A 27922-nucleotide genomic window follows, 5' to 3' on the forward strand; every position below is an offset into this window, starting at 1 on the left:
ATTCCGAAGAAAATTACTCTTCCCAAAAATTAAACGGATTATAAAACATGCTTTTGTGCATATACCAATATCAACATAAATGCATTGAGGATATTAAATAAAGATTATTTATGACACCCAAGGAGCTTTCAATTTAATATATTAACTAATTTTTGGAAAGAGTACACCGCGTCAAGAATAAAATTAGCTAGTTTATTTTTCTAAGAAATACTTATTGATTATTATTTTTTTTGTTTTTAATTTTTACTTTTTGATGATCCTAGATATATAGAACTATCAGTCTCACGTCCCATACAAAAAAAAAAATAAAATTAAATTAATAAATAAAATACAAAAAAATCGATGAAAGTAAAAATGTGTATTTGTATAGTAAAATGTACCTTATGTGATGCCTTAATATGTCATTGTAGCCTGCCTATTTTACCCTTCCTATGAACTAAAGTTTGTCAACTATTTCACTGGGCCATGTCATAAATATTATACTATTCGTAGTTATGTTGGATATTAGATAGACATTACATGCGTTTAAGTACATTCTAATCATGCCTGCTATAATGCTCAATATCAATATCTTTTGAACAGTGGTAAGACGGTACAGCTTAGTACATTTAAGGGAGGGTACCACCTATGGACATACATTTGTGTGCTTATAATATTGCGTTGTATATTATGGTAAAGTGTGCATATTTGTATGCGTTTTTTTTTTTAAGTTTATCGATTTGATTCTCATTTGGCAATATGTACATACATACATAATAGCATATAGACGAATATGTATATGCATGTACGACATATAGTTTTAACACGTAATATTAGTACGGCTTAGTTTCTTAAATATTACCAATCTTATTCTTTAAGTATTATTATTGATATATTAAAGAGTTGAAGACTTAAAGTCCTCGCGTGTTATGGGTTGATGTTGTTTAGCAGGGGTGACAAGATACAACTGAAATTCGTGCAAGTGACAGATAGAGAGAGAGAGAGAGAGAGAGAGAGAGAGAGAGAGAGAGAGAGAGAGAGAGAGAGATGGAGAGAGATGCAATGAGATGAAGTGCTTCAGTTTTCCCGGGCGCTACCATTTAGTTAAATATCAATTTTCGTTTCGCTCCACGCCAATTTCCAGTTGTGTTAAAGGATTTCCGTCTCGTACACCTGCTTGGTGGTCATTGTCATTGTGGTTGTCTGTAACTGTGTGTTTGCAACAGCAGCAGCGCCCGTACCAGCAGTCGTCCCCACAACACCAACACCAACACCACCACCACCACCAACAACGCCGCCGACCACACCACCCGTAGCATCACTGATCAACAACACTCCATTCGTGCCCGCAGCAGCAGCAGTGTCAGCCACCGCAGCAGCTCCAGCACCACTCGACTCACCGGCCAAATTGAGTGCGGCTATTTTCTGCTGGATGTTCGTTTCGCTGCCCAGCTGCTTGAGCGTTGCAATGTCCTGTGTGGTGGGACAGGATATGTCTACCGATGGTATTTTGCTCATTTGCTGCAAACGCTGGTACTGCTCCTGTAGCAGTTTTTGCTTCTTCAATAGCTCCTGGTGACGCATCTCGAGTGCAACTTGACGCTGAGCGTGATCGTTGCCAGACTCATTGCCACTTGAGTTGTCGCCGCTCGAGGTAGTGTCGCCACTGATGGCACAAGTTTCAATGCTGATCAAATTGTCCGCGATGTTGGCAGCAGCTGCGGCAGCTATGCTCTGTGGCACATTTGGGCTGGTCGGACTGGCCAGTGGACTGCGTGAGCTGGTACGCGGCGGCGGAGGTGGCGGTATACGTTTGTGGCCCACTTTTGTTATCAAATCAGCGTTACGCTCGGGGACTGGTGGTTTGATGCTGTTGCCACCACCATTGGCGAGACCTGGAGCCGCTTGCTCGTTGTCCGACTCGCTGGGGAATGAATGAAGGCGACGCAAACTGCCCACATTGGTGTGCACCATCAGCTGCTGTTGCTGCTGCTGCTGCTGCGACTGCTGTTGCGACTGCTGCTGATGATGGGTCAACGCTCCTCCGCGTGAGTGCGGTGCACCACCCGTTGCCACAGCCATGACCATGCTGTTGTTGGTCGCCTGTTGCATATTGATGTTGGCCTCGGTGAAAAGACGAGCCTGCGATATTTGCGTGGTGACGGTACTCTGAACAGCAGCCTGTGCGCTCTCATCGGATGTGGAATCTTCGGGACGCATCTATATGTATACGACGCATATGCATGCTAAATTTGTTAACGAGTACTTCCATAGAGTTGCGAACAAAGGAATAGCACCACTCTCAAACGAAATCTTTTCAAATGTGTATTTTTTAAATATGTAAGTTTAAAAAATGTATGTGGAAGACTATTCAAAAAAGTGAGAAACAACAATTCCTTCACCGTTTTCAACATATTTCAATTTAATTAAAGTTAACATTAAATAATCAATGTTTATAAAGAAAAGCAAGAAAATTAACTAAATATAATAATTGCACTATTTTTCAAAATGTGCACTTAAAATTATGAAAAGTTGAAATAAATAAAGTAAGTAAGTAATAAACATATATTAAAAATCAATATTTGAAAAAACTGCAAAACTAATTGTTTATTCGCTCGTAAGGAGAAATGTCTTAGTGGTGCTATTATTTTGCTCGCAACTGTATGTGCAACTAGTCCGTTTACCTCGAATGGCTGCTGCTGCTGCTGTTGTTGTTGTTGTTGTTGTTGTTGCTGCTGCTGTTGTTGCTGGGCAATAGGCTTTGAAAATGTCTTCAGCTCGTCTAGCAGAGCATCGAGTGCGTTTTCGGGTGCGAGTCCCCCGCTGATAGCGAACGACCCCATCCTGGGTGTTGGGATTGGCTACAAAAATATATATAATTGAACAATTGTAAAATGTATCAATATGATATAAAGTTAAATAACATTGCACATTTATACATATGGTATGTATGTTAGTATATACGTATGTGATACAGTATTCTTAAAAAATAAATACATTGGACAACTTGAAAAAACCCATCAAGTTAATGAATACAGGTTGCATTCAAATTAATCATGCTGTGCATAAGGACAATATTGCATATCTAACATCATTTGTTCTTTTCACTGACAAGATTGCCTTGGGAATCTTTTTGGAAAAATTAAACCACTCATTTACATTTGCTGCAAGTACAAATGTTTGTTATAACGCAACATGCAACAAAATTAAGCGTGTTTATATTTCAGGTATATTAGGTATATTAGGTGCTCTATAAAAGAAAAAAAAAGAAAAACATCAGAAATGCTTTAGTGAAGACTGACTGAAGAAGACTACCAGAAAGTTATCCAGAATTTAAGTATCCTCCACATTATTACCATATATATGTAGCTAAAATATTAAGCAATTGTGTGTATGTAAATAGAAACATAGAAAAACACAGGAGAGTTTCTTAAATATCTAATTATTAATAAAATTAGGGAACAAAAAATGTACATGCAAAAATCATCTAATTGCAATTATAATTGAACCTTTAAAAAAGAACTTAGCTTTTGTTGCTCTCACAATCTCTTACTTCTTATTTCTTATACAGAATGACAGACATATAGACACGCAGCCAAACAGACGGACACACGAAGAATACATTTGATTCAAAATGAGATATTAACTGTCCTTTTGCCAGTTACATGCAAAACAATATTCTTATTACACTGAATTATGGACTCAACAATGAATGTACAATAAATTGAAAATATGCGATAGCAATAGCGAAACTATCTAATAGATTTACAAGTAAAAAACAAAATCAAATCAAATAAAATTGTTGGTTGCGAGGATGATGGGGCTCAGCGAAGAGAACATTTGTTTTTTTATTCGGTTATGAAGAACTTGTGGTAAAGATTTGTGAATATATTGAAGAATATGAGTTTGAACAGAAATACTAAAGTTAAACGCAAGCGATATGATGTAATATGTAATATGTATGTACGAATATATAAAAAAAAAAACAAAGCATAGCTCCAAATGAAGTCTTCACCGATTAAATATTTGGTTAAGTACAGGATCGATTGTTTATCAATTATAATTCATAAATAGACTCAATGTATGTATTGACTTAAAGTTTGTAGATTAGATTTGCTTTCGGGTAGATAGCGTCTCAGTGGAAAATTAATACATATTAAGACGTAGATGGAATTTGTATGTACGAAGATGATTTATGATGGGTAAATAGATGGTTAAAACTTCAAAGACAACAATCGATGAGTGAGAACATAGGTGACTGATTGCTTGCATACATTAATTTTTAAACACTTGGCCTTCTAATCGTTCAATTTTGGTTAATTGGATTATTATATCGACTCGGCACGTTTAAGAAATGATTTGCGTGTGTTTGTGTGTATATAAACAAGGATACATTTAAGTTTTTTACTAATTTGTATATACATATACGCTTTTCAACTACAACATTAATGTAAAATTATTCTTATTTGTTTTTTTTTTTTTTTTTTTTGGTTTTTGGTTTTTGGTTTTCTAGCTTTTTGCTGTTTATGAATAGTTTAAGCAAAAATTCTTTGGAGCAAATAAACATTCTATAAATATGTTTGCATATATTGAAATCTTCGAGAAACCGAAGCTTACTCTTTCCAAAAGTTGTATGATTATATTTCATTATTCATCTAATCAAAAATTATTTGGCAAAGCAATTTTTTCAGTGTTGCTTTTTATTTCTTTTCATGAACAAAAAAAGAAAAGCAGCAAAATACCTAAAGGCCACCGAATCGAAATTAAAAACAGTCCAATGATAACAAAAAAGTCGACAACCGTCTTTATGGGGAAGTGAGATTCTATTTGTTGACCGATTTGATTTGATGCCATTGTTATGTAAATTGTTATTGTTTCTGTAAACGATTATGCATGTACTTATGTATATATGACCAAAAAGGATAACATAAATCACAACTTAATGGCTAATGGACTAGAATGTAGAAAGAAACGGCAGACGACGGTGCCTCACACACATACATGCAACATGTATTCTGAATTTGATAACAAATTAAACTTTTTACGAAAGAGCTTTTTACAAAATCAAATCAGACAACATAACATAACAGGAAGTTGAAGAAGGTACAAATTGTGTCTTGCTTGTAGAAAGAATTAGAAAGGTTGTCTCTCCCACTGTGAAAGAACTGCGAACATTACGGTTCAAATTATTCCATTATTTCGAATCCCTATTTTAAGACACACAAAAGAAGAACACAAAATCAAACACAAATTTTCAAATAAAAAAGTATTCGATTATTTCAAAATTTCATTAGTAGTGACAGTTGAGAATGAGATAACAACGTGGCTTTGGCAGCACCCTTTGCTGCCCCTTACAATTGAATGTAAAGATTATTTGTGCAATATTCTCAAAAAAAGGGACACTTTTCCTAAGATTTGTTTATCTATTTCATGTGCAGCCGTTTATCCAAATATACACACTTATATTTTATTTATGAACTTTTTTTTTTTTTGATAATGGAGACAGAGACAATAAGAGATTTCTTGACTTTGCACACATCTATCCACATGCCATTATTTACTTTAGTCAAAAAGTTGTTGGGAATTTGAACCACAATTTTAAAGTTGCCTCTTGAAAAGATTTTGTATCGGTTTAGTTTCCACGTATGTATGTATGTACATAAATATGTATTAGTTTCTTTACATTATTTTGATGATGATTATACAACCCAGACGGTATAGAAATAGTAAGATAAATAGAGGGGTGCATGGGCAGACCACAGTCGGAAGCAATGAAAAAAAATGATTGAAAATAGTATGTATATTTGAGCACACAAGTGGAGGTGTTGTTTAGAGGAGTACATATTGTTTTTATTTTTAATTTATTATTATTTTTTTTTATAAAGACATCTTGGGAATAAGTTTTAAAGGTACAGGGATAAAGAACGATCTTTCTACCACAGAGGTGGGAGTTGAGTTGAGTTAAGTCATTTAAACATGTATAATAAATTGTGTCAATTCTATTTACCTTTATTTTTGCTTGCCTGTTATTGTCTACGTTCAAGCATAGTTTTTAATAAATTTAATATTGATACAAAATTGGCGATCTATAAAAATATAAGTACTTTGATCCGGAGCATTTTAACATATTATATGGAGTTATTTATGTTTTACAATTATTGTTCATAATTGATCAGTGCTGAACATGTATTTAAAAAAGAGTGTAACCCATCAAAGGTTTGCATGTACACTGGAGGTTTGCATGTACGGTTTTGCCCGAAAAAACCCCTTTTGGAAAGCACTTTACGCACACACATTCATATGTATACACATAAGTTGTTGATATTATAAATGTAACTAATGATAATTGCAGTTGGTAAGTGTGGTTTTTTGGGCTTATAGGTAGCTTTATATGAGTTTTAATATGGGTTTAGTTTTTGAGTTTAGTATTAGTTAGAAGTTTATAGCAGTAGTAAGTAGTATACAAAAATATAAACTAGTTATGTTTAATGCGGAGCAAACAATGTTTAGCTAAAATAAGATTGACATAGTTTTATGAGTTCATCTTTTTTAAAAATGGTTTTTAGTAAAATTGTTTTTTTTTTTTTTTTGGTTTTTTATATTTGTATTTTCAGTCATTACTCAGTAATTGCCTCTTTGAAGTTAGAACTCCATCGCCAGTTAAACTATGTGGTTGTTGTTGTTGTTGTATACGATATCAACATTGTTAGTTCCAAAAAAGGCAAGAAGAAGAAAATGAAATCACTAGGTAAACCTCATTTGATAAGACTTTAAGCTTTGATTGATTGATTGATTGATTGATTGGTGTCATTGTCATCGTATGAATATGAATGGCGTGTTTAATACGTAAGACGTTTTCGCTTTATTAAAATTAAACTGAGTTTTTTTTTTGTCATAACGATCGCCTACCCAAAAGGCAGTTAGCCTTTTAAGGATGGAGAAACATCGGTGAAGCTTCTCTTGGTCGGCGATAAGCGGGAATTCGCCACTTACAAACTGTCGTAGGATTGGAAATAACTATATAATCAAGTAAAATATATAGAAGTGTACGCAGTATGAACAAAAGACTACAAAATAACAGCCAATTGCAGCTCGTTTATAGAATAACTGCTTAAACTAAAAACAAAGCATACGAACCAAATTAATTGTTAACAAATAAGATTGATTTACTAGATTTATTAAATAGCACTAAATAGCTTGCTAATTAAACCCTTTGCATAGTTCGAACTTTGATCATGATGATTAACTGTTAATAGTCGATGCGAGCTATTAAAGATGAAATGAGATTAAAATAAGTTTAACATTCTTTTCATATGTAGACATTAGTTAACCTCTTGAAATAATAATGGTTCATTAATTTATAGACATAAGCTAATTATGGTTTATTATTTCAAGATGTTAGCTTATTTCTGCATTGTTTAAAATCATAACTTTAAATTGTATTTATTTTCCAACATCTTAAGACATTTACATTTTTAACATATTGCAGTGTCTACTGATGGGGCGATGAGGGAAGTCAAAATGAGATGGATGTAAAGTAGTAATGTCAAGTTGGGGAACGAATAATCCCATATTTCAAGACATTCTAGATTTATTCAATTGCTGATTTATATAACGAGTGTGGAGCATCATTTCAGTTAAAATCAATTGTTATTTAATCTTACAGTATTTGAATTCTTAATGTGTAAAATTGTTTTTATTTTCGTAAATATTTATTTTTGTTAGTCCATCAGAGACGTAATCACTTACTTAGTTTGACTTAGATCTCACGAATTAAGCAAATCCATCATCATTAATCAGCAATTGGATGACAAATGTTAAATCATTTTAATACTATCTCAAAAGCAGACAGACATTGCGCATAATTGAACTGATCGAAAGCGATAGATTAGCAAAAGCACTCGTCGTTTTACGTTATATTATTTGCATTAGGTAATAACTCGAAAATGATCTATATTTCGAAAACAGTGCAAATTTCCTGTTATACTACACTCAATGTAAGTTGATTACATATTTGGTCAGCGGGTTTTAACAATATTTAGCAAGGTAACTAGTGTGCAAAAGGTTCATCTTTTAAAATTAAATTTAGCCAATGCAATACTTCTTTCGGTCAAAAGCAACTAGTTTTTGTCATCGAAATAATACAAAGAATATATTTAATTATTAGTATATATAGTTATTTATGTATGACACGGTGTGGAACGGTGTTTTTATGCGCAAAAATAGCATTGGCAATACAGCCCTAGGTGTTTTGTTATCAACTAGTAGTTCAGTGAATTCGTTTTAAGGAGACTCATGAATGTACATAAATTAATGGACTCACCTTGTCGGGCACCGAAATATCTGAAGACCGTAAAGACTCCTCAGCTATTGATGGCTCATTAGGCGGCAAGCGCTGTTCCTGCACGCTTGCCAAGCTAAATGAGCGAAAGTGAGAAAATCAGCATTTCATAAATAACGAAACGATTATTTCCACAAACCGTTTAAGTGTCACCAAGGTGCCCGTTAGCTTCTTGCAGCGCCGCAATGCCGACTCCAAGCGGTCGGGCTCTTCTTTTAGGAACTTTTCTTCACGCACCACTTTCTCCATCTCGTTGGACAAAATGCAACGCAAGCCATTCGACAGTAATGGAAATTTCAGCTTCAGTTCAGCAACAGTTTTGCTATAGTATATATATATATATATAGTTGGAGATGTAATAAAATGAGTTCGTCGAAAATCTTAAGAATACACTCAGAAAAAAAAAATGGTGCTGCATTTTAGAAAATCGCCCTAAAATAAAAATAAAAGTTTTTAGAAATAAATATAAGATATAATTTTTCTTAAAGCTTGAAAGGTTTACCCGACAATTCCAAATATGTGCTGATCTTTTTTTTATATAAATATTTTCAACTAAGAAAACACAGATTTTTCGAAGAAATTCTTTCTAAAATTAGGAAACATCTAATGAAATTTATTATTAGAGTTTAGTAGTTGTCTGCCTCCTGGGTCGAGTATATTTTAGGATATGTAATATCTTAAAATACCAATTTTTATTTCATAATATAAGCAACCAAAAATATATGTCAGAGTTCTTGATTACTACACAAATTAGACATACTTTTTCTCAAATTTGTTGGCGCTGAAAGTATGGCGATTTTCTAAAATTCAGAGTGATTTTCTTTTTTGCTGAGTGTAGATAGTCACACACACACCTTGCGCGACTTAATACTAGCGCCATGTCCTCTACAGCCGTCATGTTGACGCGAGTCCGTCGGTTGATCACCTCACCACGTAAGTTCTCCACCGAAGCCTCCAAGTCACTCAGATCCTTCTCGAGGCGTATGACCTCCTGCTTGTACAGCTCCTCCTCCCTTGAGATGCGCGTGGTGTCCTGGTCGCCCTGGCCCCAGAAACTGCCACTGCTGGCCAACAGAGTGGCCCGTATGCGCATGAAAGTGCTCTTTATATCCTCACGTACGGCAACAGATTGAGCCTGCGATAACCGCCTCAAGGTGCGAACTTCCATGCGCAAATCCTTTGCTTTCTTTTGCAGACCGCGCAAATGATTGTAAACCTCGGGTGCGAGGGCGATGTCCGCCCGGTAACTGGGATGGGAGGTCTGGGCCAATACAATTGGTTTTGGTGGTGGAGGGGGCTTTAGGCGATCGCGCTCTATTGGTTGATTTTGTAGATGTAGGTAGTTGGGGTGTGTACAAGAAATTCATTTAACATTTACACTATCTTTTTGATAAAGCATAATTTTCGTGATTGGCTTGTGATTAATGCATGCGTGATTTTGACAACTGGTTTAAATAAAAAAAAAAGGAAGACCCCTGTGTTTATGGAATGAATCTCTCTTAGCGTTCTTACCTTGTGACGATGTACGTGGCAAGGTAGACGACTTGATTGCCGGCTTGGTTGGTTTCGTGTCAGCTTTGGGTCCGATGCAGTAATATATTTGTTTGAATACGAAGGAGTGTTAATATAATGGCAAAGATTTTGGTTCTGAAATCTTTGATTCTACGCAAAGGATGTCAATCAAATTTACTACAACTATCTACTACTAAAATATATGTATGCATGTCTCTTAATGATTTCAATTAAACAAAGTCAAGGAGTCCACATCAACACAATTGATAATTATTTCATAATTTAATTTGTAATGTTTGAACAGAAAAAATGAAGCATCAAAGCCGACAAAAAGAAAGTATGAAACATAAAATTGGTGATAAATAGTTTCTTTTTTTTTTTGTTTTTTTTTGTTTTTGTTATTTACCGGCATGTAGGGGATTATGAGACTTGGGTATTCCCTGTATATCGTCGCTAAATGAAACAGATTTCTCAAAGGACACGGATTTCTCTGAAAAACAGCACATGTCTGGGACACTGATGTACGTGGAAAAGTTGGGGTACACTTACGACATGAGTTCTTGCCCAACTTGGGTGCCTTTTCCCTAATGTATAGCTCATCAGCGGAACCGTTAGCTACATGAGAAAGTATAAGATAGACGTAATATCAGAATTCGTTTAACAATGTAAGCATTAGCATGCAATTTTTTCAAATGTTGATTCTATATATGGTTTAGTATTCCGGAATACTAAGCGATATTATGTATATATACATATACTTTTTTTTTGATTTGAAGGGAAAAGTAGCGAACCAAATAATAGCACTTACTTACGCATCCTGTATAGAAATCGTTTATTTATTTCTAATTTTCATAATTATAAGTGCTCATTTGAAAAATTGTGCTATAATTTTTTATGTTAATTTTCTTAATGATTCATCCAATTACATTTTTTTAATTTTAATTAAATTTAAATAAGTTGAAAATATGGATTTTGTCGCTACGATTTTGAAAAGAGCATTCTTCGGCTTCTTCATAAGTTCGTTTAGCTTACGAATGTAAAAAACATTTACTGTAAGAGTGGTGCCATTATTTTGTTCGCAACTGTACACATGTATATGGTTATGAGACTATACTGAAAGAGTAAGGTAAATCAACTTGTACATAAATGCACCATGAGAAACGAGCTTCGCCTCGCGCTTGCTTTCTTATTCATTCAAGTTCGTTCCGGCTGAATTAATGTATAAAAAGCAAATTGATCGGCATACCTTGCATTTGTGATGATGGCACAACAAGATAGTTGGAATCTAATGTGGGTACAGCCATGGGTGCGATTTGGGGATTCTGATTAACCAAAGCTTTCTGGACCAGCCCAGTCAAGTTGGCCAACTGACGCTCCATATGCTCAACGCGTATGCGATGCAAGTCTTCAGGCCTTCAAATAAAAAAAAATAAAAAATTGGTGTATAAGAAATACGAATCGCTTGTTGTTTGCACATAGTTTGTAAGTGCACTCAGCAAAAAAAAAAAATCACCTGAATTTTAGAAATTTTAGATAGTTTATAACACACATATTACTTAATTTGATGAAACTTACGATTTTCGATTACAAGACCCGTCCCTACTTTCACTCCAATTTCAAGAATATCAGAGAGAATTTCTTTTTCAAAAAGAAACAAAACCTTTTCATTTTTTTTTAATGATTTTCGAAATTTCAGTGTAATTTTGTTTTTTTTTTCTGTGTGTGGCTGCTGTGACAGGTTTTTTTTTTTAGTTTTTTAGTTGCATTTCCGCTGCCGGTTACGCTGAGCTCTAATTGAGCAGCCAAGCCTAAAACTAAGCGTCGTAAAAGTAGAAATACTTGAGTCAGGCAAGCGTTGCAAGACGCTGCTCCACAATTCGCACCACAATGCCATCCATGGCCATTCTTTATTTGCAGTCGCCAGTTGAATGCGATTTGAGAGACAAGAACTACTTGCTTAGCAGAAACATGGCCTATTGCAGTGGTAGATACCCCCTTCCCCCTTCCCCCTTCCACCATCCTCACACCCTTGTTATTTGTGGCGATTACTCTAATAAGCTGAACGGGTTTTCTCACAGTGACCAGCACACCACAACGGTTTGCCAACTGTTTATCAAATTTTCAATTGCACGATCTGCTCGTATTGAGGAAGTCATTGGAAATGATGAATTACACGGATAGCCAGAACGAGAACGTTATCGATGATTACGACACAACGAATACACCCGAACGTATGGCCTTGATGGCAGCCGATAGGTATGTGTTTAATTCAATTCGAATTTCCCTTAATTATATAAGAGATTTTTTGTTATTGCAGGAGTGATCGTGGATCTTCATCGAGCATTAGCGGTCCTTCGCAGTTCTGGCAAAGTGATCATGCTGGTCATTGGGTCGAGGAGAAACCATCTAAACTGCAGACCCTGTTTCAAATAAGCATTACTGCATTGGCCTTTCTCTCTTTTGGTGGCTATCTTCTTTGCCTCATCGTACAGGCAATTAAGAGCAAAGGCACAACCTATTTCCATCCGGTGGCCACAGCGACAACAACATCAACAAATGGCAGTGTAAAGCGTATTAAAATTTACAGACGTAGTAAACGCAGCATCATCTTGCCCGATGACTATGTAACATATATGAGGTCCATACGTGGCCAGAGGAGGGATCATGCTTACCTGGTTGGGTCGTAGATCTGATTGCCTCGATGCGGTAGACGATTTGGGCCAACTTTAATCCCATACAATGAGTACTGGTCTTCCGCAAGAGCCACATCGCTGTTCCGCACAGAAAAGAGTGCGAAAGCGATAAATGGAAAGAGAGAGAGAGAGAGAGAGAGAGACAGAGAATTAATTTTTAAATTTTCAGGTTTATCGCATTGTTTTCTGTTTGTTACCTTTGTTCCTCGTCAATGATGGGTGCGACGACAGTGCCGCGTGTTCCATACTGGCTGTAGTAGGGCTCCTCATAGTTGCCACGTGTACTCCGCTCTGGGGAGCTGGTGTATCCGTCTGTAAGTTCAAGTCAGTTAAAAGCGGCCTATTGTTTAATTTTATTTTATATTCTTGGAAAGCTCAATTTTTGTGGTATTTAAGGTAAATAAACAACAACAAAAAAAAAACGGTTATACATACGTGAAAGTAACTGAATATATATGTAAAGAAGAATATATATATATAAGAACAATTAGCACGATACACAAAATCTTACTAATTCGTCACGCTCAATTTTTGAACCCATAAATAAGCGCAACCAATGTGTTATACATAAACTTATATTATATATATATATATGGATGAACATGGAAATAAGTAATCATAAGTAAAGAAGAGGTATATATTCGTGTACCTGGTATACTGTATAATTGATCCGAGGAATATGGAAACAGGGGTTCCATACTACCCCTTCGATTAATCGATCTGAATGGTTTCACAGGCGTTCCTTTTATATTTTATTTAATTATACATAATATACTATTTATGCATGGGTTTTTTTTTTTTTTTTAATTAAACATTTTCAACAATCGTATAAATATGTATGTATTCTCTTATTCATACATATTTATAGTGATAGAATACAAAACAACAAATAAAAAATAAAAACAAACAACCATTTTTTATTATACCCAATATTTTTGACGTGGAAACACTTATTGTAAGCCAACAACAAATCAAATTGTCTAATTATGTGGCCTGAATTGAAGATTAAATCAAAAAAGAAAAACGCAATAACAATTAATCTTCGAGGGACCGAAGACACAGTACCCTTTCAGACACATTATTGAAAATCTGATCTCATTATTATTTATTAAAAGATTGAATAGCTTATTTGATTGATTTTGGAAAAAACGCGGCTTTTGTTTAACAACACTTGTAGAAGTATTAAGTGTGTGAAGTATTAACTGTGTGTGTGGCTAACACGCAAAACGGACATGCCTATTTACAAATATTTAATGATGGAGTCTTTCGTGGTACTGAGATGACATAGTGATTGAATAAGCAAAATACGACTCATCCAAGTTGTATATGCCTTTAAGCTAAATCTACTTAAATGACAAATTTATGTTTACATATTAATGTATGCACCTAAATTATAAATGGACATATTTATATAGTTTGGCTTTATTACGCACCCATGGAGACCTTATTACGATCTGAGGCATACATGCCACGAGGCAACGTTTGCGATGAACCCACATAATACGGCGCTGGCTGTTTACCGATCTAAAATACAAATAATGAATACATCAAATATATAATTGTTATTAATTGTAAATTTATGCTAATATATATATCCATACATATATATATATATATATATATATATGTGTATACATTTATAATCAAAGACTGTGTCCAAACCATAGCAAGCTGAAAAGTTCACAATTGTTTTAAGAGGTTTTTTTTTCATGTAATCAACTTCTCAAGCTCCTTAAAAAACAACAAAAACAAAGAAATATTGAAAATTTGTTTTAAGATAAGATATAAAAATGGGCGGCAAACATTTTATTTGCTTGAAAATTATATATAAAGATACATATCTAATCTATGAAAACTATATACAATGAAATGTGATATTTTGAATATGAATGGACAATTGTCATCCAATGATTCTTAAAGATCTACATATATATATATATGTATATATATATATATAGTACATATATACTATAAATAGAATGTGATTTTTGGAAACTGGATGGACAATTTTAAATTTAGTCGTGTCTAATACCTATTGGGTATGGGCAATTATTGATCTGATTTGAAATATTTTGCAAACAGTGTGCTGATGTGAAGTAAATACATTATTTTTTGAGATTTCCAACCTTGACATTTTTACTCAGCAAATCGGAATCGGCCTTCGTTCGCGTACCGAAATGTTAATAAGTTTCACTTTAATTCCAAGTGAACAACTGTTTATGATTAGGTTAATTGTGATACACCGTTATACGTTGCATATATGGCTGGGAATTCCAGAGGGCAGGGCCAACAAATATATATATATGTACATATATAGGCATATATGCGATGCACATGTGTGGTAACAACAAACACACCCAGTTAATCAAACGGTTTGCCAATTATTGACGAGTCCGTCCGTCCGTCTGTCTGCTCGTTCAGCAGCAAGCAGCTCTCTTTGCTTGATCGATAGTCGATAAAAGCTTTCACTTGTCGCACACGTTATGTATTGCATTCTATACACAAAAGCTTACTCTTGTTAGAGTAGAGGAGGATGTTATGTTATGTTATGTATTGCATTTAATACACAAAAGCTTACTTATGTCGTAGTAGGGAGGATGCAGTGACAGTGACAGATGCCTATTGACTCTTTAATAACATATCACGTAAGAAATTCACTTAATATCATTTTGGGATCCGTGGGTCGATCAACAAATACCATAGCTTCACGATACGTTCTGGACGATCAATTGAAGATGTATTATGAACCTATATATATATATATAAATGTATAGAAATATCAGATTTATGTAACTACATAATCAAGCAGTCAATTATTGAACCAACCTTTCGATATTCAAATATACTGATCAAATGCAGATAATAGTTATAGTGATACAGTTATTCCAACATAAGCATATTGTTCATATTATTTAACAGGCTTAGCGACTGGGAGAAGGGAGGAGGAAACTTCGCATCCGTCAAACTAAGCTAAGCTTTGAAGTACATACATACAGTTGCGGACAAAATAATAGTATCACTCTCAGAAAAAAATGTTTTTCAATTTGTTAGTTTAAGGAATTTATGAATTCATTTGTAGAAGTGGAAAAATACACATTTAAGACAAAAAGAGGGGAGAGCTTGTGTTTGTTTTTTAATAATGAAAATTGAAAATATATAAACGATGTCTAGTTGGTTTTCTCATTTGTAAGAAAGTCGTAGTTGAGCTATAATTTGTATCGCAACTGTTCATACATAAATACACACATACATACATAGTTGGCAGCTTGTAAAGCTTGGCATTGTGCGATCTGCTCGTTCGCTGCATTCATACAGAAAGCTCGGCTTTACAAAACCTCAACCAGTTTCAATTTCAATTTCAATACAATTTAACAATTTATTACAACTGAGACGGGACGAGACGAGACGTTGGATTGCCAGGGGATCGTTGTTGTTTTGTTGCGGTTTTTATTTTGTTTTGAATTTATGTTCATTTTGGGCTTTGGCACTTTGGCGCATGCGTAGACGGACTAGTAAAGTGCGAGACAGCGCCGCAGACGGACGTAGAAACGCTTTAAGTCTTTAATCCAAAGATCAAAATGGCAATTGGCACTGGGCTGCTACATAATCGAGCTTCTTGGCAAGCATTTCTCATCCTCATCACGCTGCTCAATGCGCGCATTTGCCAAGCCTGGAAACCGATCGCTTCGAGCAATCCCATAACATCGTACAGTCTGAAACAATCGCATCCGGGTGAGGCCAGCAGCAGCCACGAGTTGGCCACCAGCTATGCCCAATTTGGGGAAGAAAAGGACGACGATGATCTACTGCTGGCACGTGCCGCTGTTGTCAATGGCTTGGAACCAGGCATTGCTCCTGCTGCGCCATCAGGCCCCATTCTCACATTCGGTGACGAGCAAGAGAAGAACCACTATGAATCCTACAGCTACAAGGATGAAGGTGTTGCCGATGGGGCGTCTTCTCTCAGTTTTCCGCGCACTCCCCTCTACGTCTCCGACAGCTGCAGTGTTAAAAAGTTTGCGTTCAATCAAGACGGCGCTGTCGATTACGGCAATGGGCTACCTGAGCTGGATCAGTTCACATTGTGCTTCTGGATGCGTTTCACGAACCACACTGGGGATCATGTTATGTTTACCTACGAAGGTGAGTGACAGAGACAATGGCTAGACGAAGTGTGATTCCCACAGATGATGAGCATAACGAATTCTTTATTGTGTGCATGAAAATAATGGAAAGATTTTTGTTGGTCTGGCCTTTTGAATAGACTTTCTTCATCGCCCTTTCTTCTTATATAAGCAGACGTCAATTGTTTTGATGCCCCCGTCAAAGCCAACATATAAAAGACCTTCACTATGAGAGCTCTCTTTTTGGGCTCTCTTTGTGGACTATGCGATCCACTAACCGATGCTGGGGCCGGGAAAAGTGAAAGGAAGCCAACTTCCTGATGCAAAACAGTGTAGTGAATCGACAATAGACGAAGATTGACCATAAAACGCTTGTCTTTCGTTTATGCTTTTGATGTTCAGGGCAGAGCAGCGCAAATGCGGTTAAATTGTTGTTACCAAGTATTTGGCAGATAAGATAAGATAATCGCTACGACTTTCATCTTCACAATTTACAACTTGTTGCTTGTGACCGAAAGACCGACAAGCAGACAGACAGGCAGACAGGCAGACAGACAGACCGACCGACCACATTACATAAGCGCAAAATTTACCTGTTTGCAGTAAGCTGCTGTTACCGCTGCTATCGTCGCTTTTGTTATTTTAACTGTTTGAGATTGTTTTAAATATGCAACTCAAGCTGCGTACAAAGCTTCCGGACCCCAACACTCAACAGATGCTGTCGTGACCCGAGACAACACACCTCGGAAAGCGGAGTCCACCAAACTGGTAACGGTTAGACGAAGTTAGTTGCCCTGCAAACGACAACAACAGCAACCACAACAACAGCAACAGCAAAAGAAATACCAAAACATATGCAATTATTATGTTAACAGGATTTTGGTGTAGTTTCCCGCCATCTCACCACTATTCATGGCCGATGATTGCTAAGTTTATTTGAGACTGCGCTTTTAGATCTTATATTGCATATAAGATAAAAAAAACAAAACATTTATTTTTTATTTTTGGTCCGCTGAGATTGTAAAACAAGTCAAGACTCATATGGAGAGCATTGGGGCATTTAGTGTTTGTTTTGACTTAACTAGTGCAGTGCAGCATCCAATATATCGCGCAAATTGCTCAAATTTCATAACAAACGCCATCGATGGCATTTCAACTTTTTGTTTTCTTCTCGTTTCTTTCCAATTAACTCTGTCTAACTTCCACAGTTGAAAAGGAACCCCGCGAGATACAAATCTGGGTCGCAAATGCGCAAAATTCCAGTTTCCTATCGATGGCCATAAAAGGTCAACAAATGTACAGGTACGTCATAGTTCCAATCATCTAACGCCATATATATATTATATATACATCTTCCCATACGTACAAACTGATAATGATAATAATAATAATAATGCCTTAATGCATCCAGATTGAATTATCCGCTGCGTATGCGTCAATGGCATCACATGTGCAGCTCGTGGAATGGAAAGACTGGCGAGTGGCAGGTCTGGCTCAAGGCAGAGCGTATTGGGCGTGGCTTCCACAATTCGGTGAGTAGCTTGCCAAGAAGCAGAAGTTGGCTAGTTGGCTAGTGTCTAATTACGCGACGGAAACAGTTGCTTAGCCAGCCCCACATAACGACATTTACAGTGAACGAACGGCGGCAACTGTTGGAAACTGGTTGAGGGAAAGATTGCGAGAGTGAAGCTGAATTTCTGATTATGCCATTGCTGGCATATTACGTATTACACTCAGACAACAACAAAAAAGTGCACTGAATTTTAGAAATTCCCCATACTGAATCCCCTTATTATTGGGAAAGTATATATTTATAAATGTAATGCCTGTAAGGCAGACGACAGAGCTAAGCTCTAAAATCGAAATTTTAGAAATATTTTTTACACATTTAATCACAATTGCAATCAATTCACAGCTAGTGGGCCATAAGGTACCCTCAAAGGGAAAAATGCGATCCGGAGGCAGTTCGGTGACCGGCGAAGTAAGCCACGGCCTCCACTTCGAGGTGACCCTCGTACAGATTTATCGCGTGGCGTTGAGTGCGGGGAAGGCACATCGTGATCACAAGCATCACCATGTGCACCATTTCGACCACGAGGGTCAGGAGGTGTCCAGCACAGCGCGTGCGCCACCCATGGTCAGTTTGTCCTAATAATTAATATAATAATTAATAATCTCCATGCTCGAGTACTATTCTATTTTAGATAAATCGACCACAGCCGATGCACTCGCTGCTGGCAAGCGGCCAAATTCCAACCAGAGTGCGCATTAACTTGGCCAACTCGGCGCCAACACAGAAGCCAACGGGCACTGTCGAATTCCAGCCGCAACAGCAACCACAGCAACAGGCAATCACGCTTAATACCAATTTTGTGAATGGCCAGATCAATGCCGGTTCTCGATTGGTTGCTCAGCAGCTGCTCGGTATATCGCCGATAACTCAAAGCCATCGCCGGCCCAATCCGGGCGCTGAGCCTGGACGCTTCCATATGCTGAGCAACGCGGCAAATGTCCAGTTCATAGATGAGACAGAGACGCATATACAATTTAAGCGGCAGGCGAATGCCAAGGGCGCAAAGGATGACATCAAAGATAAAAAGCTGCGAAAGCGTGGCTTGGTTTTGCTTGAGGATGGCTCTTTGGTTGATGATGGACTGGACGAGAGTAGCAGCAGCAAATATAATGGTCTTGCAGACTTTGGAGGTCAGCAGTTCAAGCATGATCTGACCCTAAAGATGACCCTGGAAGAAGAAATCAGCTCACACGATCGCGAGCCAGCCGAGGAGGAAGTCAGTGCCGTCATGGCCATATGCAGCAACTGTGATCCGGAGCCATTCCAGGGTGCAATCGTTTTCGCCTGGAAGGATGTCAACGAGCACATGAACAACACCCTTAAGGGCCTCAGTGTTGGCACATGCGGACATTTTTAACTGTCCACGGTTAGCAGTCAGTCAGTCGGTCAGTCGACCAGTCGGTCAGTCGGTCAGTCAGTCAGTCAGTGCTATCCAAATACATTTTAAGCAGAAGTCTAGCATTTTGGTTCATATAACGCTTAAAGTACATATAATATTTTTTTTTTTGTATCTTAGTATCTACATATGTATTATATATACACTAATAGTATATGCGTACTATTAATGCTGAGTAGAGCTGACTTTATTTGAAAACTTTCACCTTTATGTATATATACACACATACATATTTATATAAATATATTAAAGTGGACATCCACCTCAAAATCTAGTAATATAAAGATGATTCAGGACAAAAAATTACTCTAAAATGAAATTCATTCAGAGAAATTGAACGTTTTTCTTGTTTGTACAAATAATTTCTAAATATTGGGAGAAAAAAAATCCCAAATACCCATTAAAAAATGATAAAAAGGGTATAATGGCTTTGGGCAAATGTATGTAACAGGCAGAAGGAAGCATCTCCGACCCCATAAGCCACAGCACTAAATTTTAGAAATTCGCTTTCTGAATAATAGGGTAAAAAACCCCCTTTGGGTGATTTTTTTTGTTCTGAGAGTAGAACCGTAGAAGAGAGTAGGACAATCTTACCTTCGATTTGTGAATGTGCTGGTGCTTAAAGTCCGAGTCGAATTCAGGCTCGCTAAAGTAGCTCTGGTCCTGATCCCAGCTAGACTGTGCCTGTGGCAATGGCTGTGGTATGCCCGGTCCGCCGGGCAGAATCTGAGGCGGAGCGGCGACCTCGGTCGACTCGAAGAGGCGCAGCACGGAACGATCACGTATTTCGCGCAGATGGGAACGCACATCTTCCAGTTCATAGAACATGTCCTTGCTGGCATCATGGATATAGATCTTAACGTTTGGCCCCTCCAAATACGACATGGTCAGCTGACGGGGAAACGAGCGCACGAACAGCGCTCGCACCGTATCTATCGATGTGATCTCATTTGGGAGGAGTGCTCGCTTCGTCTCCGAGCGATACTGCAGAAAGACGAGGCCAAGCGGCCGCTCCAATGTCTTCGATGGTGTTCGCACCACGGGCAACGACGAGCGCTGTTTGCCGCCCCGACGAAATCCCGTGCTAGCCGTTTCCACCTCAGACATAATGCCGGGATCATCGTCGAAAAGGGGCCCCTGATTAACGGGTGCATAGCCACGCATCGGTTGATTCTTCTTGTTCTTCTGCGCCCTCGTACTCATCTAAAACAAATACCAAAAATATGACGACAGCCTTTCAGAGAGATCTCGTCTTTCGGTCTGCTCGACTTACTTCCAGGTCCATGGCGCGTTGCTGCTGCGGCATTTGATGGGCGTGTGGATGCTGTGAGCCACCATAAACGAGAATGTCGCCACCAAGCGTGTGCCGCCTTGGATCGTCGCGGCGCATTGCGCGTCTGCGCTCCTCGCCTCCTTTTGAAAGATTCAAGCCAATTAGAACATACATGCATACATACATACATACATACATGTGATATGTGAAGCATAACTCACCTGGTTCGTTGGCCGGCAAGCGACCGGGTTTGTTCTCATTTTGCCAGTCTTCTTCTGAAAACAGTATATAAAAACGCCTTAATCAAACGGGCACAAAATAACTATCGATATTCGACTGCCATCGTTGGTTATTGCCAATGTATTAAGGGCCTGTTTACAGGTCAAAAAAAAATTATCGATCCTGAAAACAGACGTAAAACGGGTCGCGGAATTTTGACGATCGGTTTTGCTGACAGCAAAAACTGAAATGCACACTGTTAACTCACTGTTAACCTATGTGGATTTTGTGAACAGCTGTTTGACGGTGGCAATGCATTTGATATACAAACGTGGCAAGTGCATCGAAATAAAAAAAAAGTAAATTGTGTGAGAAAATTGATTTGAACCGTCAAGAAAAAGGTCTACTTATAAAGGCCGTAAAGGCGAGAAAATTATTTAATTATTTTACTGGCTCTCAGCAGACCACAATCGAAATAAATTGCAATTTCGTGACTGACTTTTTGATTTTGGCTTCACTCTGCAAAACAGACCCTTATTAACATCAGTGCTGGCGTTTTGGCCTTTTTGTCGGACAGATCTGTTCATTTTTTGATTGGATTTTGCCGGCAAAATTAGCAACAATATCATAAGGCGATAAAACATGCTGGGAGCAGCATAAATAAAAAAATATACCAGTTTTCATTTTTAAATGGCAATAAATATATTATTTTGTATTCTACCTCCTTCACGTCCTTTGCGTTTCTTTTTTGATGATGAGCTGCTGCTTCCAGTGCCGCCTTGATTTGCCGATGCATTCTTATCTTTGCTTTTCCAACGAATCAACATTTTCGCCGTTTACCTTCGGTTGGGTGCACAATTCTTAATTCTTGTATTTCGCTTATTGATGATTTTGCGCAACTGTGTTTACTGTATAAAAAAAAGACATTCTGTTTGTTGTGAGTATGTATTGTGTTCCCATTTCGATACATATGTATACATACATATGCAGAGCATGAAATAAATATGTTGAAGTTAATGTATATGTACTTATTCATATCTACATACATGTACATACATATGTAAGTAGAGGAGTATTTACGTATGTATACCTACACTTACGTACATATGTACATGGATACATACGCAGTGCATCTTCTTTTTAACTTTGTTTACATTTTGTGCCGGTAAGAATATTCATAAGCGTTCATATATACGAATTTAGGTACATGCATATACATCTACATATGCAAGCTTACATGCATAGCTATGTAAACTTGTAACTGCAAAGTACATAAGTATGTATGTATGTGTGTTACATGAATATATATACACACACACACGTAAATATATACCTATATATATATACATATGTATATATATATATGTGTGTGTGTGTGTGTGTGTGTGTGTGTGAAGTATGCCTGGATTATTCTGTCGTGTGGGTGTGGTAGAAAATGGCAAGCATCGATAAGCGCCGAGTACGAATACGAATACTTCAGTTCCTTCGAGACCTAAATATATATATATTTATGTATACACATATACATAACATAAATAGATATCTACATACATACATATATTCAAATGCGTTTGTTAAGGAGCCAACTGCACATTATTCAACTTCACCACTGTGAATTTTTAATAATGCAAAATTGAAGTGTTGTGGCATTTCAAAGGATATTACAGCTGTAGCTTTTTTAACAAATCTGTATGTGTGTGTGTATGTGTGTGTACATGTGCATTGCAGACATTTTACATATGCATATGTATGTGTGTGAAAGTAATTAAATATACATAGCCATAGAGACATAGGCACTTGCTACGATTGTACCTTGCATAGGCACAGCAATGTGGGGTATATATGCATATGTGTATGTGTGTTTGTGTGTGGGTACAAACAATGTAAAGATGGAGAGTAAATGGAAAATATATGTTGTACCACTTGGCATGGCCGGCTTGTGTTGTTGATAATTAAATTGTATAATTAGTCGTTATTCACTTCTCGGTTATTATATATAGTTATTGTGAGATTTAACTTCTATCTTAACTCATCTCTCGCGCTAATCGCAGCCGTGGCAATTGAAACGCGTTTAAAACCCGTTCGATACGTTTTAACACTCAACAGCAAAATTATTTCTGGTATATCAGAAAGCGTTTCCGCCCTAAAAAGCTACGCGGGATATTTTCAAAGACGCATGCGTCGTGTGGCAAGTGCTGTGTCAGTGCTGCCAATTTGCACAACTAATTTCAAAGCAACTACCAACGATAAACAGACTATATACACATATAAACAACATACATGTATATTCGGCATAATTGTTGTTAACCCAAAGCTTTTCTTTTCTTAACAATGCACACAAAATAACATTCACAAAAGCAAAGGCTGTATGAGCTAATCTCTCCAAATTTGGAATAAAAGTTCTTTTTATTTTATTTTATCGATAACTCGCACGTTTTCGCGAATAACGATACAAATCGATTTCCAATAGCAATAAAAGCCCCATGTCTAAAGATATAGCTTGTCAATTTAAACATAATATTCCATGACAAATCATTATTATATCAAAATCGTATAAGAAATACCCAAGTTATAGTCAAAACGTAAAAGTATATACCTATATATAAATATATATATATATATACATACACATATGTAGAAATTTTGTAGACACGTTCTTATCGCAAGCCCTTGATTCCAGTTCTGTATACATATATTTATAATTTGTCAAATAAAGTGGAATAATATATTTAACAGCTGGGTGGCAGGCAGGTTAGCTCGTAGTCGAGGAGCTCACTCGACTATTGCATTCTGAGTTTTGTTCCAACTGCAGGATATTTGATGGAGTTTATAATTTTCTGGTGGCAGGCAATAAAACGCACTCAACTAACAGAAATGTACGAGAGACAATCAATCACTTGTTTTCTTTTTGTTTTTTATATACATACATTGTTAATCAAAATAAAAATATTCTATAATACAATTTCTTAGCAACTAGGACTGTGGATTAATATTTACAATTTGTGTAGCCGTATTATCGCCAATGGTTGCCAGTTGGTTATTATTATTGGCCATATCAATTGAGAGCCTTGTTGCGAGCGAGCGGATCGGGAATCAGTTATTCTAGTAAAATGTATATACATAAGACTACTCCAAGCCAATAAAGTGTTTACAGCTAAACGATGTATACAAATAATTGTGTGTATTATATAAATATTGTGAATTTGTTTCCCGCTCAATTGATTGTATTTTCTATAATTTTTCATAATTTTAAAATTGTATGTTTTAAAAGGCCTAAGGTATGAGAGAAAGACGGAACCATTCGTGTTTCTTGTGTGTCGCATGCAAAACACGTAAGTGGGAGGGAGACACGTTCAACTGCACCAAACTGGAACTGGAACTGCAAGTCTATAATTTGAGTGTGAGGAGGATGATGACATTCAAGTGTGCACGGCTTGATCAACTAGCTTCCAGCGCAGTTTGTTCGACGTTTGACTTCCAATGTATGGTTTTATTTTTTGCTTCCAACTTCGTTTGTGTTTGACCTGACCTCCAATTTAGGGTTTCCGGAGAGAGACAGAGAGAGATCGTTAATAACGACTGACAGGAAAGCCGTGTATTTCACGGCAACTGTTTATTCGACATCTGCCTGCCTCTGCCTCTGCTTCTGACAATTCCTTCAACTGATTCCAAGGCAGCGTCATCTCATTCTTTTACATGTATGCATTTACGCTTATAAATTTGCACTATGGGCTAGTATAAGACAAATTCTGTATGTGTTTTTGGGGGGAGGGAGGGAAGGGGGATTGATTGGAATGATTCCATGAATCTTAGCCTAATTTGCGACGTCTGTTTGTTGTCGGCGGCGTTGCCCCGAGCGCCACAACGGGCAGGGCAACGGGGGTGCCATGGCCCGGATACTGTAGATGCTGCACCACGGAGAGCTGTGGCTGCTGCTGCTTGAGTAACTTGGCGGCGGCATGCGCCTCGGCCGCAACAACGGGATGCAACAGGTCAATGCCGACGCCTCTGCCTCTGCCACCAGCAGCAGTTGCTGATGCTGTCATTCCATTGCCATTGGCGCTATCACAATCGTCGTCATCGGAGATCAGTGATATGCTCAGATCGCTGGAGAGTTTGAGGGAAATTGGCGCCGGTGGCGACGGCGCCACCATCGGTGCAACCTTGGCACGCATCGCCGGCGACAGCTTCTGCAGCTGCTCGGGCAGCAGATCTTGGGCATACTCAGGCATGCCACTGGAGGCGAGCCCCTCGCGCAACTTGCTCAGCGACAGCTCGTAGATGCGATTCGCGATGACCGTGTGCACGGTGGTCTCATCCGGTAACGCGCCAACGGCATCCACATCACCGCCATCCACATCTACCCGGAGATAGCCATCGAAGTGGCTGGTTTTGGGTGATGTGGTGCTTGGTGTGCTGCAGCTGCTCGGATTGCTGTGGAACGAGGCCTGGCGCGCCTGGCAGTTGGCAGTGGTCGAATTCCGTGGCACCAGCGACACAGTTACCTCCTCCTCGACGACGGCGCCAACGCCGGATGAGCGGGTGAGCGGCGCCAGCGGCGGTGGGGAGCGCATTATTCGGCGACTGGCCAATATTCGACTGCCATCCTCATCGTCACTGGTGAGGACAATGCTGCATGTTGTTGTCACATCTCCACAACGTTTCCTGCTTCTGTTCCTGCTGCCCGCTGGCATTAGCAACATGGTCGAGCTATGCGCCGCCGGCACCAAAGTGATGTTCGGCACCATGGACAACTGCAGACTGCCGTTGCTCACTGTCAAATTGGATGGCCTGGGAGCAGTCGTCCTCGCCCTCGTCTGGTTGTCGTCATCGCCATCATCATCGTCGTCATCCGACAGAAGATCGATGGTGATATCTGCGGGCAGTGTGGCGGCCACATGACGACGCGACAACATCGACGACGACGACATATGGCAACGTCGCCTCATGCGATCAGTCTTGCAAGCAGAAGGCGCAGGAGGAACGGCAACGGGAACGGGAATTGGAATGGGAACGGGAACAGGTGCTTGGGCATGCATGTAAAAGTGTTGTTGCCGTTCGCGCAGGCGGTCCATCCATTTGCACACGCGGCGCTTGAGTCGCCGGTTGTCGAACAAATTGGTTGATATAAAGAATGGTTCCGAGGAATGTTTGGTATTCATCATTTCTGTGACAGAGAGCGAGAGGGAGAGAGAGTTGTTGAGTTGAGCCCTTGGGAATTGTGCGTGCCTTTTACTTACTTGCTGCTGCTGATTTCACCTGAATTTGTGCGCGTTGCTGCAAGCAGCGCCTTACATCGCTGCACTGTGGCTCTGTGGCCCCAAAGTTGAAAAAGTGCAAGTGAGCAGCAGTTTTTTTCCTTTTTTACCTAGCAGCAAGTACAGTTTGTTATTGCGGCAATTGCAACTTGCATAATTGCGTCAACTGCGCGCAAAGTAGGCTCAGTCTGTTAGCTTTCGCCTGTTTAGTGGATGTCGCCTTTAGCCATGGCCATTTACATTCGTGTTTTTTTTTTTGCTGAATGTTGACTTTCTGCTATTGTAGTTTATGTTCGCGTTCAGTTTGTGTTGCGTTTTGTTTTTGTTGTAGTCTTTTTTTTCGTGCTGTTTATTTTGGAGTAGGGATGTAAAAAAGTGCATCGATTGCGTTGTTATCGATACTCTGCTAACCAACACTGCGATTGTTTTCGTATATATGCAACCGTGCCGAATGGTTGTTGTCTCTGCTAACAACCTAATTGTTCGGCATTAACGGCGGCGGCCGATTTGAAATCATTGTTAGCTTTCTGAGCCAAACTTTAAGCAAATTTGCCAACCTAGCGCTATCGACATAGTCGACATACAGTTTACCAATATTCCTGGAGAATTTATTGTACGTATATATATCTTATGCATACATACATAATAATGCACATGTAGGCGATTACATGGAAAACATATAAATTAATATCGATGACTCAGCAGACGCTTAATCAGCGACAGTCATTCATCAGACGTACCGATGTGAACTGATTTGCCAGATTTCTTGCAAGGCGAACGCATCCAACAGTTGACAGTAATACCGGCAGCCTAGGCGGACACGACGGCCAGTACGAGCGAAAGTTTATACTGCCAAAAAAAAAAGTAAATAAAAAAAAATTGAGTACAAATTGGCGCCACCCACAAATGTTGAGCTTTTTATTCGATTAGGCACATGCGCTTTGAATTTGAGTGGCATTCCGAGAGCTTTCACTCAACGCAGGCTAAGAGGATTCACTATATTTGGCTTCCAACGAGTATTTGGCTTCAGTTAGTCAGTCAGCGTAAAGCCGTTCAACGTTCCTGTGCGTTGCGCGCTCGGATGCTTCTGTTATTTCTGGGCTACACAAGTTATACTCGTAATAATGAATCCTTAACCATAATATGAAGATCCATGTCAAATTGTTATAGGCATACCACTCGGAATGTTGCAGGCTATATTATTCAGTGGCATTGACATATGGCCAAAACTTTCTCAGTATGTTGTAGGCTTAAATTGTAAGACTTAAGAAAAAAATATCTTTGATATTCGCTGGCCTAATTTAATGATCATATTGCAGATTGAATTAATAAGAGTTATATATTTATTTATAAATAAAATGTTATTTTTAAGAAATTATGGAAATGCCAAATCAATATCTCAATACTAAAATGAACAATAAACTAGAAAACCAAATTATCTTTGGCATGCTGAAGACTACGCACACTTTCTAGAAAGAAGATGTCATCGGTGACAGCTACATTTTTGTCTTGAGTTTGAAAAATGATTATGTTTTTGTACGTTTTATCAACATT

The 27922-nt window shown here is 38.1% G+C and overlaps 4 protein-coding genes across 9 annotated transcripts; 2 read left to right on the plus strand and 2 right to left on the minus strand.

The window, feature by feature from the left end:
- Positions 1-343: 343 nt before the first annotated feature.
- LOC6566271 (coiled-coil domain-containing protein CG32809) lies at positions 344-23181 on the minus strand. Of its 5 annotated transcripts, none has more exons than XM_032738692.2 (18): positions 23031-23180; positions 21832-22018; positions 21113-21166; positions 20892-21031; positions 20213-20821; positions 13959-14049; positions 13175-13267; positions 12723-12837; positions 12505-12603; positions 11079-11245; positions 10382-10447; positions 10239-10322; positions 9833-9895; positions 9175-9634; positions 8460-8642; positions 8303-8396; positions 2664-2840; positions 344-2199 (listed from the first exon to the last, which is right to left on the minus strand). In XM_032738692.2, exons 2-18 carry the CDS (start codon positions 21935-21937, stop codon positions 1129-1131), a joined length of 3672 nt encoding a protein of 1223 aa, XP_032594583.1. In that variant the 5' UTR covers positions 21938-22018; positions 23031-23180; the 3' UTR covers positions 344-1128. The 5 variants fall into 5 exon arrangements, with proteins under 5 accessions (XP_032594583.1, XP_032594582.1, XP_043071956.1 ...); XM_032738691.2 differs by having other exon boundaries at positions 21832-22038; XM_032738693.2 differs by lacking the exon at positions 344-2199 and adding an exon at positions 6601-6644 and having other exon boundaries at positions 2701-2840; positions 21832-22038; positions 23031-23181.
- LOC6566272 lies at positions 11646-12519 on the plus strand. The gene is made up of 3 exons (XM_001991979.3): positions 11646-11816; positions 11911-12088; positions 12150-12519. The coding sequence occupies exons 1-3, from the start codon at positions 11720-11722 to the stop codon at positions 12517-12519; spliced, it is 645 nt and encodes a 214-aa protein (XP_001992015.2). The 5' UTR covers positions 11646-11719.
- On the plus strand, positions 15995-19892 carry LOC6566372. 2 transcript variants are annotated; one of them, XM_001991980.2, is made up of 5 exons: positions 15995-16668; positions 17858-17951; positions 18061-18181; positions 18565-18786; positions 18854-19892. In XM_001991980.2, exons 1-5 carry the CDS (start codon positions 16104-16106, stop codon positions 19577-19579), a joined length of 1728 nt encoding a protein of 575 aa, XP_001992016.1. In that variant the 5' UTR covers positions 15995-16103; the 3' UTR covers positions 19580-19892. The 2 variants fall into 2 exon arrangements, with proteins under 2 accessions (XP_001992016.1, XP_043071958.1); XM_043216023.1 differs by lacking the exons at positions 15995-16668; positions 17858-17951; positions 18061-18181 and adding an exon at positions 18230-18448.
- Positions 23182-24285: 1104 nt separating the features above from the next.
- LOC6566373 (protein a6) lies at positions 24286-26680 on the minus strand. Its single transcript, XM_001991981.2, has 2 exons — positions 26351-26680; positions 24286-26277 (listed from the first exon to the last, which is right to left on the minus strand). The coding sequence occupies exon 2, from the start codon at positions 26273-26275 to the stop codon at positions 24920-24922; it is 1356 nt and encodes a 451-aa protein (XP_001992017.1). The 5' UTR covers positions 26276-26277; positions 26351-26680; the 3' UTR covers positions 24286-24919.
- Between the last annotated feature and the right edge of the window lie 1242 nt (positions 26681-27922).

Source organism: Drosophila grimshawi, unplaced genomic scaffold (genome assembly GCF_018153295.1).
Source record: "Drosophila grimshawi isolate 15287-2541.00 unplaced genomic scaffold, ASM1815329v1 contig_848, whole genome shotgun sequence".
In the NCBI taxonomy this organism is placed as follows: domain Eukaryota; kingdom Metazoa; phylum Arthropoda; class Insecta; order Diptera; family Drosophilidae; genus Drosophila; species Drosophila grimshawi.

Bases quoted from the DNA above. Each gene is read 5' to 3' on its own strand.
- LOC6566272 (XM_001991979.3), top strand. From the start codon at position 11,720: ATGCCATCCATGGCCATTCTTTATTTGCAGTCGCCAGTTGAATGCGAT. The intron at 11,817-11,910 runs GTAGATACCCCC...GTTTTCTCACAG, and splicing joins AAACATGGCCTATTGCAGTG to TGACCAGCACACCACAACGG. The intron at 12,089-12,149 runs GTATGTGTTTAA...TTGTTATTGCAG, and splicing joins GCCTTGATGGCAGCCGATAG to GAGTGATCGTGGATCTTCAT.
- LOC6566373 (XM_001991981.2), bottom strand. From the start codon at position 26,275: ATGATGAATACCAAACATTCCTCGGAACCATTCTTTATATCAACCAAT.
- LOC6566271 (XM_032738692.2), bottom strand. From the start codon at position 21,937: ATGTTGATTCGTTGGAAAAGCAAAGATAAGAATGCATCGGCAAATCAA. The intron at 21,032-21,112 runs GTGAGTTATGCT...ATCTTTCAAAAG, and splicing joins CTTGCCGGCCAACGAACCAG to GAGGCGAGGAGCGCAGACGC. The intron at 13,268-13,958 runs GTGCGTAATAAA...AAAATATAAAAG, and splicing joins TCGTAATAAGGTCTCCATGG to GAACGCCTGTGAAACCATTC.
- LOC6566372 (XM_001991980.2), top strand. From the start codon at position 16,104: ATGGCAATTGGCACTGGGCTGCTACATAATCGAGCTTCTTGGCAAGCA. The intron at 17,952-18,060 runs GTACGTCATAGT...TAATGCATCCAG, and splicing joins AAAGGTCAACAAATGTACAG to ATTGAATTATCCGCTGCGTA. The intron at 18,182-18,564 runs GTGAGTAGCTTG...ATCAATTCACAG, and splicing joins GGCGTGGCTTCCACAATTCG to CTAGTGGGCCATAAGGTACC.